The sequence below is a fragment of the Rhipicephalus microplus genome, chromosome X (genome assembly GCF_043290135.1).
Source record: "Rhipicephalus microplus isolate Deutch F79 chromosome X, USDA_Rmic, whole genome shotgun sequence".
Taxonomy (NCBI): Eukaryota; Metazoa; Arthropoda; class Arachnida; order Ixodida; family Ixodidae; genus Rhipicephalus; species Rhipicephalus microplus.
The window spans coordinates 8,419,968-8,433,018 of record NC_134710.1 but is presented as its reverse complement, the minus strand read 5'-3'; the positions used below and the strand labels follow the sequence as shown (position 1 = coordinate 8,433,018).

Here is a 13,051-nt window from a genome sequence, read left to right as displayed (position 1 = left end):
CCCCTCTCGTATGGACGACACCAAGGTGCATAATGTGCAATTTTCTGAATGCTTGGGGTTCTATAGAATATTAGGCCATTTCGCTATTGGGGGATATCTCGGAGCACCTCGCATCGTGATGCGACTAGCGCTGCAATCGTGCACCGGCAGCAGCTCGTGCATGTGCAGACGCTTAAAGAGTGTAGAGTTGAACCATGTCATCTGCTACGACTTAACACAAACCGCATTATTAGCCAGGGCACAAATATCGTTAATGCAGAGACTGGGCCGATACTCTGGAATAATCATTAAAAAAATTGCACCTGAAGATCAGATACAAAGAAACAAGGAACGACAAGCTACAAATGCGATAGTGAAGTACAGATGCAATAGTCAAGTGGTAGTGTAGCATATAGCACCTGTTTTAGTGTGTTCTGGCTTGACAAACGTTCAGGATTATTTTAGGTTTGCAAGTTCTTTTAACTTTGCTTTGCGACTATTGTAATTGAGACAGCTTTTGGGAGCAATGTACTGTGCTGGCCGGACACTGCAGTTATATGACACAAGAAGTGCTTGATTGAATTTAATTATACAATAGCAGCATCATCCACAGTACCTTGGTTAATATAACCAGTCACTATCAAAAGTCTAAACACACTAAACGAAGATGTTGCTGAACACGTATGGTGAAACTCAAAACACAGAAAGACCTCCCAGTTTATCCATTGGTAATACCACATAACTGTTTTCTTATCTGCATGTAAGCAAGGCAAATTTACTAGCTGTTTTTTTTTTCTGGGAATCCAGTCAGTTTATTCAGTACAATACAGTGCAAGTAAAAAGTTGATATAATACAGAAGGAGGTCCCAAAGTGAAAACTGTTAGGGGGACCTCCTGTGAATTTATGTATAATAATATAGAACAAAGATTGGCAACTAAGGAAAAAACAGCAAGCGAATAAAACAAAATGAACGTAATGAAAATTATTATTGAAACTTGTGGTAGTTCAAGATATTTACATGAAAGTGATAAAACAGGAGATAACTAATTGGATTAAATGACTATAACATAACACATACATATCACTAATACAGTGTTACTTCATAACCTATACACGTACACATAAATGCATATAACCGTATTTAAACACATATATATATATACACATACATATATATTCAGGTGTTGCATGTTGTTAGTAAGAACAGTTTTAGATGCCGCCGGAAACAATGTAATGATGGGCTTGATTATTACAAGTAAGTAATTTATGACAGTACAAAACAATATTAAACACATAGCAGAGCCTTGGAATGCTGTAGTGGGGCATTCTTTTCAGTGCCTTCCTGTTGGTCGTCCTATTCTGAGCAAATGCCCATGATACAGGGAGTTCGCCTTGACTTGCCATTGCGCTGCCTGCTTGTAGTGCTGTCCAATCAACACCTACACGAATTGGGGCAGAGTGCTGTGGCCTCAAAACAACTTCTACTCTCCTTCTACAACCTGATCACAATCACACATTGAAGGGCCTGTTTGTGCTTTTTGTGATTGTGCGTTTCTCGGGCAAGGTGCACCATTTGTCAGCAACTGATCCACATAGTACATGGTTACCCCTTGAAGACGCAGAAGAAAGCACCTGATGACATGCACTGTCCCCACTCCAGTGCGCTCGGTGCAGTTTCTTAGTATGGTTTCTCACTCACTCATGCATTTGGTTCCTCTATTGCTGACAACCTTTTGCCGGCCACTGTTCTCAGCTTCTGTGCCCGTTAGAAAAACTTTGTTTACCTTTGCGAACTGTGTTTCTAAATTTGATGCTTTATTTTAAATTTATTAGTGGGACGTGTTCGGAAGTTCCAGGTCTCGCGGGATATGAAGCTTTCCATTCTCCAAGCGACACCCGAACTTTGATTGTTCTAGGACTCCACCATCACTCTGTTTGCCGTAAGCACCAACGTCGACGATCACGAACTTGTAGTCGCTGTTGACCACGACAAGCAGAACAATGGAGTATGTGCCCTGCAATGAGTATGCATACAACAGGATTGTGTAACATTATTCTAGATGCTTTAGAATGCTGATGTGCTGAGAGGCCAAATTAATGGGGTTGCAACATAAGAGTTCACATCTAGTGTTTCTAATCAAACACAAGATTACCTTTTAACAATGCATGCATGAAAACTGTAATGTAATTTATAACTGCACAAGCACCAACATTCCATCCTAGCTTCAAGAAGAGAAAGGGACATAGGTAGAGCTATGTGAATAGCAAAATTTTTGGTGTGAAGCCAATTGTATTATTTCTTGATTATTTTGTAACAGTTCAAAGCAAACTTGACAAAAAAAAAGTAGGAGCAAACTCCTAATAATATTCTCATTGTATTACCTAGAGTGCCCTGTTATAATACATGTTACCAGAAGAAAGTTCGTGAGAGCGTTAGAGAATACTATCATACTTGCTGCAAGTACGATGTACTGTATGACAAACCAACGTGCATGTGTGCTTTGTAAAGATCATGGCATCATATTCCACACATCGAAACATCTGATGCAAGCATTCAGACAACACACTGAAACGTACTATGTGTTCAGTGCTTACAACGGCACATAAAATTCATGCGCAATAGACAGCAATTTTAACAGAATTAAATTGTCTGCAGAGTGCATCAGAACATTATACATACTAACCTTATAATTGAAGTACATACTTCCAGAGTTCGGAGGACACTTAATCTGTATGTGCTTTTCATCAACAGCCCCAATACAGTTCGGAAACTGCCATGTCCGGCTGAATCCTTCAGCGATATGCAGCCATGTCTCCGTCTTTGGCTCCTAAAATGAAAGAAGCAGTGATTTTATCAGTAATGATAAATCATCACTGGAGGCAAAAATAATCCTTGAGAAATGCAGTGCACGTGACATTAGGGAAGTGCTTTTATCGTGAAAATCGAGAAAATGGTGGTCCAGGCATTCGTGGAACTGTCTATATATATATGTGTATGTGTGTGTATATATATATATATATATATATATATATATATATATATATATATATATATATATATATATATATATATATATATATATGTGTGTGTGTGTGTGTGTGTGTGTGTGTGTGTGTGTGTGTGTGTGTGTGTGCATCTGCATATATGTGTGTATATTTATGTGTATGTGTGTACACACAATTTCTATGCATAGCATTGTTGTCATATATACAGTATTTTGTATTCTGTCATATTTTGCATTGTACTTCGGAATTTGTGCCAAAAGAAACTACTTACGCATATTAGTCACTGTACATAGCATTACTGTACGTGCATCTTCCAACTTGTACTGCGCCAAACATCTCATGGCCTATGTTCATTGCCTATATGTTCATGGCCTAAGTTTCTTTACCCATGTCCACGTTGCTTTCCATGTATTAGGGAGGTTCGGGTTCTCCTCAAGTGACAAAACGTCACTTTTCTCCCGAGCCTGCCCTCATCCTTGGGATGAAATAAAAATTGAATTGAATAACATTGTGGGATCAGTGCCATGGAAGTGGAGATATCTAGGCCAGTGAAAGCTTCATTTTATTGCTGAGAAGAAGCCTCAAACATCAAAAACTGTCCACCTTAGCTTCATGTACCATGGCCAACTGTAGTTTTTGCCTGAGCCGCTATGCACTGCTGACCCCTTCAGGCCACTGGCAAACTAATAACCTTCCATATGCACCTATTTCAATGAAAGGTCATTCCTCTCCTCTTAAAGACAGCTCACGAATCCTCACGATGGCTTGAAGCATGCAGAAGTGTGCATTTTAAAGTAAGGTACAAAGCTGGACATGTTGAAGTGGACTTGACTTTTACTTCTGGCTACATTTGGCAAGCCACAGGGTGCCATAGATAGCCAGAACACACAATTCTTTTTTCAGTATGCTTTGCTAACTACACAGCATACTTCTTGCATGTCTGCAACATCATCTTTGTATTTATTTAATGGATTTCAAGAAAGGCATTTGAAGGTTTTGACCTCTGTTTTCATTAACAAGTGACATAACCAAATCAAGTGCTAAGTGCACTCGTACTTAGCACAACATTTTTAGGTTCTTCAAGGGAATGGCCTTTCATTTGATTGAAGAAAAGAAGAAATGAAAATTGTCATATTAGTATCGCTTTACCGAGTCAACAAGATCAGTAAGAAGAATAAAATAGCCTGACAAGTAGGGTGAAGAAAGAATTAACTACTGCAATTGAATATGCTCATGAAAAGTAGGGCACGAATAATGCTCCAGAAACAGGAACTAAAACTGAGGAGACGAAACACAGCCAACTAGGTTACAGTGAATACACATGTACAGCAGGCATGGCATAAAATGCGACATCTCAACTTCAAGCATAACTTGCACATGCGATTGCTGAAGTGACCACGTTGTGTCACAACAAGTTGATTCTGTAAAGGTGGTGCTTCTGATGCATGTGTTGGTGCCACATTGAGGCACTGTTTCATTTAGTTGACCGTCAGCAATTGGTGATTTAATTTTGTTAAAATGTACAAGTGCATTTCACAGTTCATTACAAATGTGCAGCTGTGCGGCCATTAGTTACCGAGATCTGTTAATGATTCCGACTCTATGACTTACTGTACCTTCCACACACCACACTGTGATATGGAAATCATTATACTGATGGCATGTGTGTGATCGCCTTTGGAAGGAAACTATAGTTACAAGTTTTGAATATTCAGCCGCACCTTTACATGTTCGTCTACTTACAGGCATGTACAGTGGTTTCAGTCTGGACCAAAGTGCCGCACATGTCTCTTGCACGGCCTCACGAGCTGTGGATATGCCCACACGAAATGATAGGGCAATGTCTTGCATGAGGGCTCCTGAGGACAGATACCTGCATTTAAATTTAGTTGGTTTCTAGTCAGCCATTGCATAGCCATATAAAGATTTTATATTGCCATAACAAAATTCAATTGCAACTCGAACCAAGTATGGATATTCTGTATAGCTATTACATGTCGTCCTTAGGTGTATTACAGGCACAAAAGTTGCACGAGAACAGAAACCTTTAGTTCCAAGGGTCTCTAGCCACTGGATATTTGTTTGAGCATCGTATTGCACAGGTCCTTTCTTCTATCTGTTCAACAGTCACATAAAAGAAAAAATTTGTTCCAACGGCCACATAAAAGAAAAAAAAAGAAACAAAACAAGTAACAAAATGAGCTTGTGTATGCAAGTACTTTAGGGGCCATGGCACTAAAGCTCTGTAATAACAGGAAGTCGTACAACACTCAAAACTTGCCATTGATGAAGTACTCCTTAAACAACTAATGTGCCCTCCACATTCTATTCTGCAGCAATGTTTTTATGTGCGCACATCCAATTAGCCCAATGACCATGTGAGGTACTGACAAATGTGGTAAAAGAGATTAACTACAATAGATATTTTTGGAAATATTGGCAAGCAATTTCTCTTGTCATATTGTCATCACTAAAAAGTAGCATAAATTATGCAAATTGAAGTTGAAGTGCATAGCTGTGTAGGCAAAGCAATTTTGTACGTAATCATAATATATATCAACACAACGCAATACTTTCAATAGAGGTGTAAAAATTCTGCAACTCATAGATTACGCTTACAAAACTGTTGTGCCTTTGTTTGAAAACATTATCCATTGTCCTGCCACGACTTCGTTACTGCCAACTGGTTTGAGGAACTCCTAGCCACATCAGCTAGCTAGTTTTTTCAGAAAGTTCGAGTGCCTACAGCTTACATATCTTCAAACACAATGGCCACATGCAGCTGAAATCAAGGTGATGCTGCACAATCAAATCGGGAATGAACTGCAGGACACATTGTAAGATTTCTCCTTCGTCACTTCCAAAATGCGCCACCGACATGCCCGGGTACCTACCGACTCCGTCGCCTACCGCTGCCGTGTTGTCTCCTCGTGCATGCGCCCGTTTAGTACCCTATGCATGACACATTGTCCATTGCTGTGCATGGGTGTCGCAATATACGCCAGTTCAATTGGCCATGGGTAACATAGACAGGTGCTGACAAAGCAAACTGAATCGCCATACTTGATATAATATTATGAGCAAGTTTACATGAGAAACAATCACAGTATTTACTAAGTAGGTGAAGTAATGCACTACAAATGTGTATTATGCATGTAATCCTATAGTACATTTGGCATTAAAAATATTCATCATGCATTAAACAAACATTTAAAATACAAGTGTACTGCCACAAGGTTCCAGGCAAATTGTATTACCTCAGGGTCATAGCAAGTCGCTCTGCTGAAGATATGGGCTCTCCGATGAAGGTCTCTCTCTCCAAGTCTTCCTTGACCAAACTGAGGATATAGTCAAATTGTGATGGGGACATGCGATAGTACTTTTTGAAGTATTCTAGGTCCCCAGCATGCATTTTTTTCATCTGAAATAGAAACAATAATTTCGCTTTTTTTTTTCTTTCCCAGCAAAGGTCACAAAACAACTATGCAGATTTATGTTGACTGGCACCTAAGCGAGCAGCATATCCATAGCTCAACACTTCTAGAAATATGTGTCGCGTATATTGCATGTGTATTGCTCCATACAGGCCAAGGAGATTACTTCAATATGTTCCAGAGTCAGTCTCAGATGACCAAATTAGAAATCATATCTCTGGCAGTCACAAGCACAATCGAATAACTTTAAGTAAATAAAAAGAAGTAGTTGTGCACTGATTGCCCGAAATTGCCCTCAACAAAATGTGGCCGGCAGAATACGACTTCCATGCAAGGTGAAATGGATTTGTGCCAATCTGAATAATGAAAGAAGTGGTTCACTTTTAGGATGAAAGTTTATGGAATTAAGGTACGCATGAAATATTTATTTTTATCGGAGCAAGCAGTGTATTGAGCACAGGACGGCTGTGCACTAATATGAAAAAAAAAAGGGGGGGGGGGGGGAGGCGCGAACCAGCCTGATAACCAGGCAGTCACAATTATTGATTGGTCCACGCGGAGTGAGGTGCTGCCGTGTGTCCTTTGTCGTCGCGAACTCTTTTTAATTGACAGCTCGCCCGCACTGTCGATGATCAACTTACTTTTGAAGAACGTTAAAATCACATAAACAAACGAGACGAGAACGTTTTCAAACAACGGTTTCTTAGAAAATATAGAATCGCAATGCACATTTAATGCTCTGACGAGGAACCATCTTGAGTTAGTATTATGCTTCATTTTAACGCGCAGCGAAATGTTTTAATGCGTGCGCAACTAGCAATGTAATTTATTGGCGGTAATGCGATAACTGGTATACGTACCGTGGTGAAGAATTCACTCTCGGCGTGCCGCGTTCGCCATGACGGGCGCACCCACCACCTCCGCTGGCGTTGATCCTCCAGCATCACTTGGGCCAAAAGGACCTTCTTCTTTAACAGAAGCAGTCGCTTTCGGCGCTTAGTCATTATCATGTCGGCGACCCGCGAACAACAATAACAGGCAGCCGAACTAGAGTGAAAGGTCTTTCTAATCCACGGAGGAAGTTCTAATCATGACCTACTACACTCCTGACCTGCCCAGAGAGCACCTCTTCCAGCGCCCACGTTCTAGTTCATACCTTCTGCCGCTAGGGCCGTCACCTACGAGCGGCGTGGCGCTAGGCAGCACCTGTTCGCTGACGTCACCTTCACTCTTTGTAGTCAAATTTTAACCAACAAAGCACTCGTAGTGCGAATTTATGATCCACAATTTAGAAATATCCAGAAATAATAATACTAAAAGACATTCAGAATTTTTTTTGCAATAAAATGCACGCGACAACGCATAGGCTGTCCAAAATCATGTAAATCCACGGGTTTCCACGTTTGTCAACCAGTGTGCTATAAATTCTTAAGCGCACTGAACAGCTTACTTGACCAGCAATGTATGGGAAGAAATAGTCACATATATGCCGACAGTTCACCACAGAAAGCAGGCATTCTTATACCAGCGCCTACAAAACAACCGTAAAGAAGCAGACGAACAGGTTATAGGTAGCGCCACCTACGGCGAGCGATTGAACGAGAGCGGGGACACGCGCTCCCATAGGAACCCCGCTATCTGAACAGGTCAGGAGTGTAGTAGGTCATGGTTCTAATCACGTGTTTTAATCAAACACGACACAACGCTGACTGCTGCCACTGTTGCCAACATCTTGAAGCGACTCCTTCTAAACTGAGTGGTAGTCACACAGACGTGCGTATACAAACTCACTACGTTTCTCGAAATAGATTGCAGTAACTAAATTTTCTAAGTTTTGTTTTATATTTCGTTATGTTAAAGTTGAGAAAGAGAGGACTTTTACGTGCTTTTTCTTTTGTAAACACATTGCTGGTCAGGCAACGCTGCGAAAGGCGGAGCCTCAACTTACAGTGTACTAGAATTCTAGTACACTGTACCTCAACTTTCCGGCCAACCGGCAGTTTTTGCTCCATGTGTCTCAAAACGTCGCATGCGGCACGCCGCACCATGCGACGCCGCACGTCGCATCGCAGAGAAAATCGCACGTCTGTCTCGCGCTTTAGGGTGCGTCCCTCTTCGGTCCAGAGCACGTAAGAGTAGGCATCGACGTGGTCCTCTATGGTGGTTTGACAGTCCACCCGGAGTCATCCAAAATCCGCACGGTGTCTCTTCTGTACAAAACTGGGAGCGAGGTGCCAGTTCTGGGTTTCTGCATGTGCTTCTTTACATCTGCTGCAGGTTGAACAGCGAGATCTGGTAGGCGTCCGCGTAGCCACCTCCCCATCAACATCTCAGTCAGGCTTTGGCTGGCCTTCAGGGGCGAAAGACGATACTTAGGGAGAACCACCCAGAACGGCTCCCTGGCGTGCATAGTTTTCTTCAGGGGGCGTTTGACCATGTACACTAATTTTTTCGGCCAGACCATTCGCTCTCGGGAACCTGGGACGGGAAATAACATGTCACACACTTGCGCGAAATTGCGAAAAGCGCGGGAGGTGAATTGCGGACCCCCGTGGGAGTATATCTCCAGCTAGATGCAGTACCTTGCAAATATAATCTCAACTTTTCTGGTCACGCTTTTGCTCGAAGTCTGCGCCAGGCGCTACACTTCCGGATAATTAGAATATGCATTGTAGTACACTACCAAGTACGAAGCTAGCTTACGAATGTTGGCACAAATCCATTCCGACTATTTCCCATGAAAAGATTTGGACAGGGCTGTTGATTACAGGCTCCTACGGGTGGTGATAAGCAAACTGGCAACACGTGCTGCACTTCGCACGTAGCTCTTGAATCTGTTTGTGCATGCTGGGCCAATACATAAGAAGCCGTGCTCTTGCTTTGGTTTTGTTGAGCCCGAGACACCACTCATGCGGGCGTTCCAGCATCTCCCTGCACAGTTGGATCAGAATAACGACTTTGCAACACTTCATTAATATTGCTACGTAGCTGACATAGCGATCAGAAGATGACAATGATCGAAGAAGTGGACTGGAATTGCCCGCCGTGCATGCTGTGCTCCATCTTGAATGGTGCTAATACACTAAACAATATATTCACGTCTCGTTTCATTTTACGTGGCATATTTGTGGTGGAAGTGCTGGTTCTTCCCTGAAACCCATCACGAAGCTGTGCAACGGACGTATCATCACGAGTCCAACCATGTCATAGATTCAAAGAACATCGTCTTCACCGCCCACCTCTTCTGCGACTCCTACCTACGTTGTCCTACCTCCTGCTCATGATTCTGGCGTATTTTTCGGTCAGGATGGCTTTGACGTTGACCAGTGGCTTAACGTGTATGAACTGATCAGCGCCGGCTATAGGTGGGACCCGACACGCATGCTTGTCAACGTGCTTTTTTTTTTACCTTGATGGCCCCCACGGGTGAGGTTCGAGACGCACGAATCCGACATCAGCAGCTGGGAGACTTTCAAAGAAAAGATTCTTGACCCTTGTGGCAACACCGCAGCATGGCAGACGACTGCGCTAATTCAGTTGAATACTCGGGCACAGACGTCTACCGAATCGTATGTCGCGTATATTCATATCATCACCCTTTGCCGCCTGGTTGAAGAACACATGCCCCCGATACTGCGAAGGTATCGCATGTGCTCAAAGGCATCGCATACGATGCCTTCAACCCGCTTGTTTACACTAACGTCCGCATCATCGATGAAATCATCAAAGAGTGCCGGCGGTTTGAACACGCCGGCGTCGTATTACTCAGAAATTCACACGACTGCCCAACACGACCGCAACTTCGTCGCGTGAAGCCAATCGCCAGCCGCCCTATGACCACGTCACCTGAATTGCTCGTCGGGAGCTTGAAGCTGCCTGTCCAGCTCCCATTCAACAGCCTGTTTTCACAATCCAAGCCACCGACCCATCACAGCCATCGGTAACATTAATTCAAGCTGTGGTCAGGCAGGAGTTTGCTAATCATGGTCTACTGTCACCATGTCTCCTGACTCAACCTGAAGTTGTAGGGGGCCTGTCTTATGTACGCCTGACGCAGAAGCCTATAGCTAATGTTCCAGCCGCACACAGTCCTACCGTGCACGATTAACGTCCCCTATCCGTAGCTTGTCTCATTGCATCCACACGGGTTCGTGCGGATAAGGCTCAGGCTAGGTCAACAACAACGCTTCATTGCTATACGTGTGCAATAACGCGCAAATGTAGCATAGAGAGACTACAGATAACAAGGGTAGACGTTGTTACGTTTGGCCCGGCAATTCGTCTGGGCAGACGCCATTGTGCCTAAGCCGATCTACTGGGGAGACTTTCAACCCCATCGGCGCCCATTCTGCAAGACGCTGTCGGGTAGACGTTCCGGGAAGCAGTCGGGTCTCAACGAAAGCTTCGCGAGGCAAGCCTTTTGTTGGACGGGCTCGTACTGCGGGGGGGAGGGGGGGGGGGGAACGGCGCCACTGTGGCGGGCCTCCTTAAGACTCGGCTTTTGTCATCTACACGAGGCCATCTCAGCGCACCCACAGCCTGGAAGCGTGGGAACGCGTCAAAGAAGTCGTTCACCGGAATCGAGCGTTGGGACTGCCTGAAGCTGAAAGGAGCGTGGACCGCTGCTGACGTTCGAGTTAGCGGCCATCTCCCCGGAGGAAATAAAACATATCCAATAAAAAATAAAAGTTTATCCAATCCAATCCCCGGAGGAGCTAAACTTTCCCTCTCCGGGCTCCACCTCCTCGCCCTGCGGTGCCTTCAAGGCGTGGGCCAGGTGCCTGTTTGTGAGGTGCGTTCCTGTTACCATTAGACAGTTTCGCCCAGCCGAGTGGTGCAATATATGCACCTTTTCGAATGGTGGGTGGACCACTAAGACTTCGTCCCCTGCTGTGTGGCATGAGTGATCAGCGCCTCCTTCGGACGGCGGTGACTATAGGCTATAAAAGCCGAAGCATTTTTGTAAATTGACCTGAATCTTGTGCTGAATCTCTAGCTGCATCATGTTCGGAATCTTGTACGGAAGCATGAGCTGAACCTCTGTTGTACATAAAGAGGGTTCTTTTGGATCCCTGTATAGCTCCTTTCCTTCTTCAACAATGTAAATAAATCGTTCGTTCTACCTCTCCTTAACGCGTCTCCTCACTGGCGAAGATCGACTATGTGGACGACGGCGGGAAGCTAGCTACCTTAAGGAAAAAACCCGCCGTACTTACCATCAACTTCTCTACCCTTGGACTTCACGACATGGTGCTGTGCTGTGGTGAGTGCATGGTCTTTGCTATAACTTTACAGGCTTCATTTTGTGAGTGTGAATTGATTAGAAGCTGGATTGTGTGTGAGATAGGGAGATCACCTATTTTTGTGTACTGAGTGAATCAGAGGGATCCCCTAATTTGTGAGATGCAGGACCAAAGTACAACGGTAATCATGGAGGTCAAGACACTGCTAAAGGATTGTCTTTTGTATATTTGCGAAGACCTAGCTAGGTATTAAGGTTAAGGAAGCAATGGGCAGGTCTCAAATTTTAGAGCTAATTTTGCAAAACGCCAGTGATCGATATTGGATACGCGTTAAAAGCTTTAAAAAGGTTGGGGGAACAAAAAAAGGAAAGAGAAAGAGATGAGAAGGAGAATGAAAGAGAAGAAAAAGAAACAAGGGATAGAAAAGAGCGTAATCAAGCACGCGACTTGGAGATCAAACAATTGGAACAGAAAGTCGAGGCAATGAGACGGAAGATTCAGCCACCCGCAAGTGTAGCGCACGAGAAGTGCGATGATCAAATAAGTGAGGTGCAGCCCAGAGTTTTAGAGAAGCCTAGCACGTGTGAAGGGCGCAGCAGGTTCGAAGATGAACCAATTGTGAGAGCTGCGAAAGATGCTACTCTAAGTAGAGAGGCCGACAAAGGCCAGAGCGAGTGCGAGGAGGTGCTGTGCCAGTTATATGCTAGCGAAACAGCTAGTATAGCTGTAGGAAAGTTGGTAAAGACCTCAACTGTGTTTGTCGCGACGGTGGATCTTGCAGACAATGTGGAAGTAGGCAAGGACACCGCAGAAAGCTCAGGAGAAGCAGCGAAAGAATGTTATCAGTGCAGTTGCAGACAGCTCTCAGGAATGCGAGCAAGATTTTTCGAAGGGAAGCAGCTGCATTATTCCTGAGTGTGTTAAGAAAGATGATTTTGTCGAAAATCATTTAGACTGCGCGAGTTCGACAGCTGACGAAAGCTGTGAGAGAGTTAACGAGCTGGAGTTGAGATCGGGAAGCTCAGAAACGAGTCGCAAGAAGCGGCGCAGACGCAAGAGATGTCGCAAAGCCGCGAGTGAGACAAGCAGCACTACGCGTGTTGAGAAAGGTTTGAAACCTATCAGCGCAGAACTAGTTTTACGTCAGCGTTAAAGTTCATTTGTATATCTCTCAACTGCCGGACGAAAGAAAAGGAATCAGCGGGTCCTTCGCAAATGAAATCAAATGGGAGGCGCCAGTTTAGTTGGGTGCGTGAGCACAGGGTTACCACAGATAAATCGGCTCGACATGGCAACAATGCCAATAAATCGAACGGCCAAAGTACTATGGAAGGTAGTGCAGAAGCGCCCTTTAGTTGCAATTCCACCGATGAAGCAGCCCGAGGTCA

At 44.0% G+C, this 13,051-nt stretch overlaps 1 protein-coding gene across 1 annotated transcript; it reads right to left on the bottom strand.

The window, feature by feature from the left end:
- Positions 1 to 546: 546 nt before the first annotated feature.
- LOC119175643 (uncharacterized) lies at positions 547 to 7,505 on the bottom strand. Its single transcript, XM_075881780.1, has 5 exons — positions 7,281 to 7,505; positions 6,244 to 6,407; positions 4,730 to 4,859; positions 2,665 to 2,808; positions 547 to 1,995 (listed from the first exon to the last, which is right to left on the bottom strand). Exons 1-5 carry the CDS (start codon positions 7,428 to 7,430, stop codon positions 1,810 to 1,812), a joined length of 774 nt encoding a protein of 257 aa, XP_075737895.1. The 5' UTR covers positions 7,431 to 7,505; the 3' UTR covers positions 547 to 1,809.
- Positions 7,506 to 13,051: the final 5,546 nt, after the last annotated feature.

Bases quoted from the DNA above. Each gene is read 5' to 3' on its own strand.
- LOC119175643 (XM_075881780.1), bottom strand. From the start codon at position 7,430: ATGATAATGACTAAGCGCCGAAAGCGACTGCTTCTGTTAAAGAAGAAG. The intron at 4,860-6,243 runs GTAATACAATTT...ATTTAAATGCAG, and splicing joins CGACTTGCTATGACCCTGAG to GTATCTGTCCTCAGGAGCCC. The intron at 2,809-4,729 runs GTAAGTAGACGA...CTTTCATTTTAG, and splicing joins TGAAACCACTGTACATGCCT to GAGCCAAAGACGGAGACATG.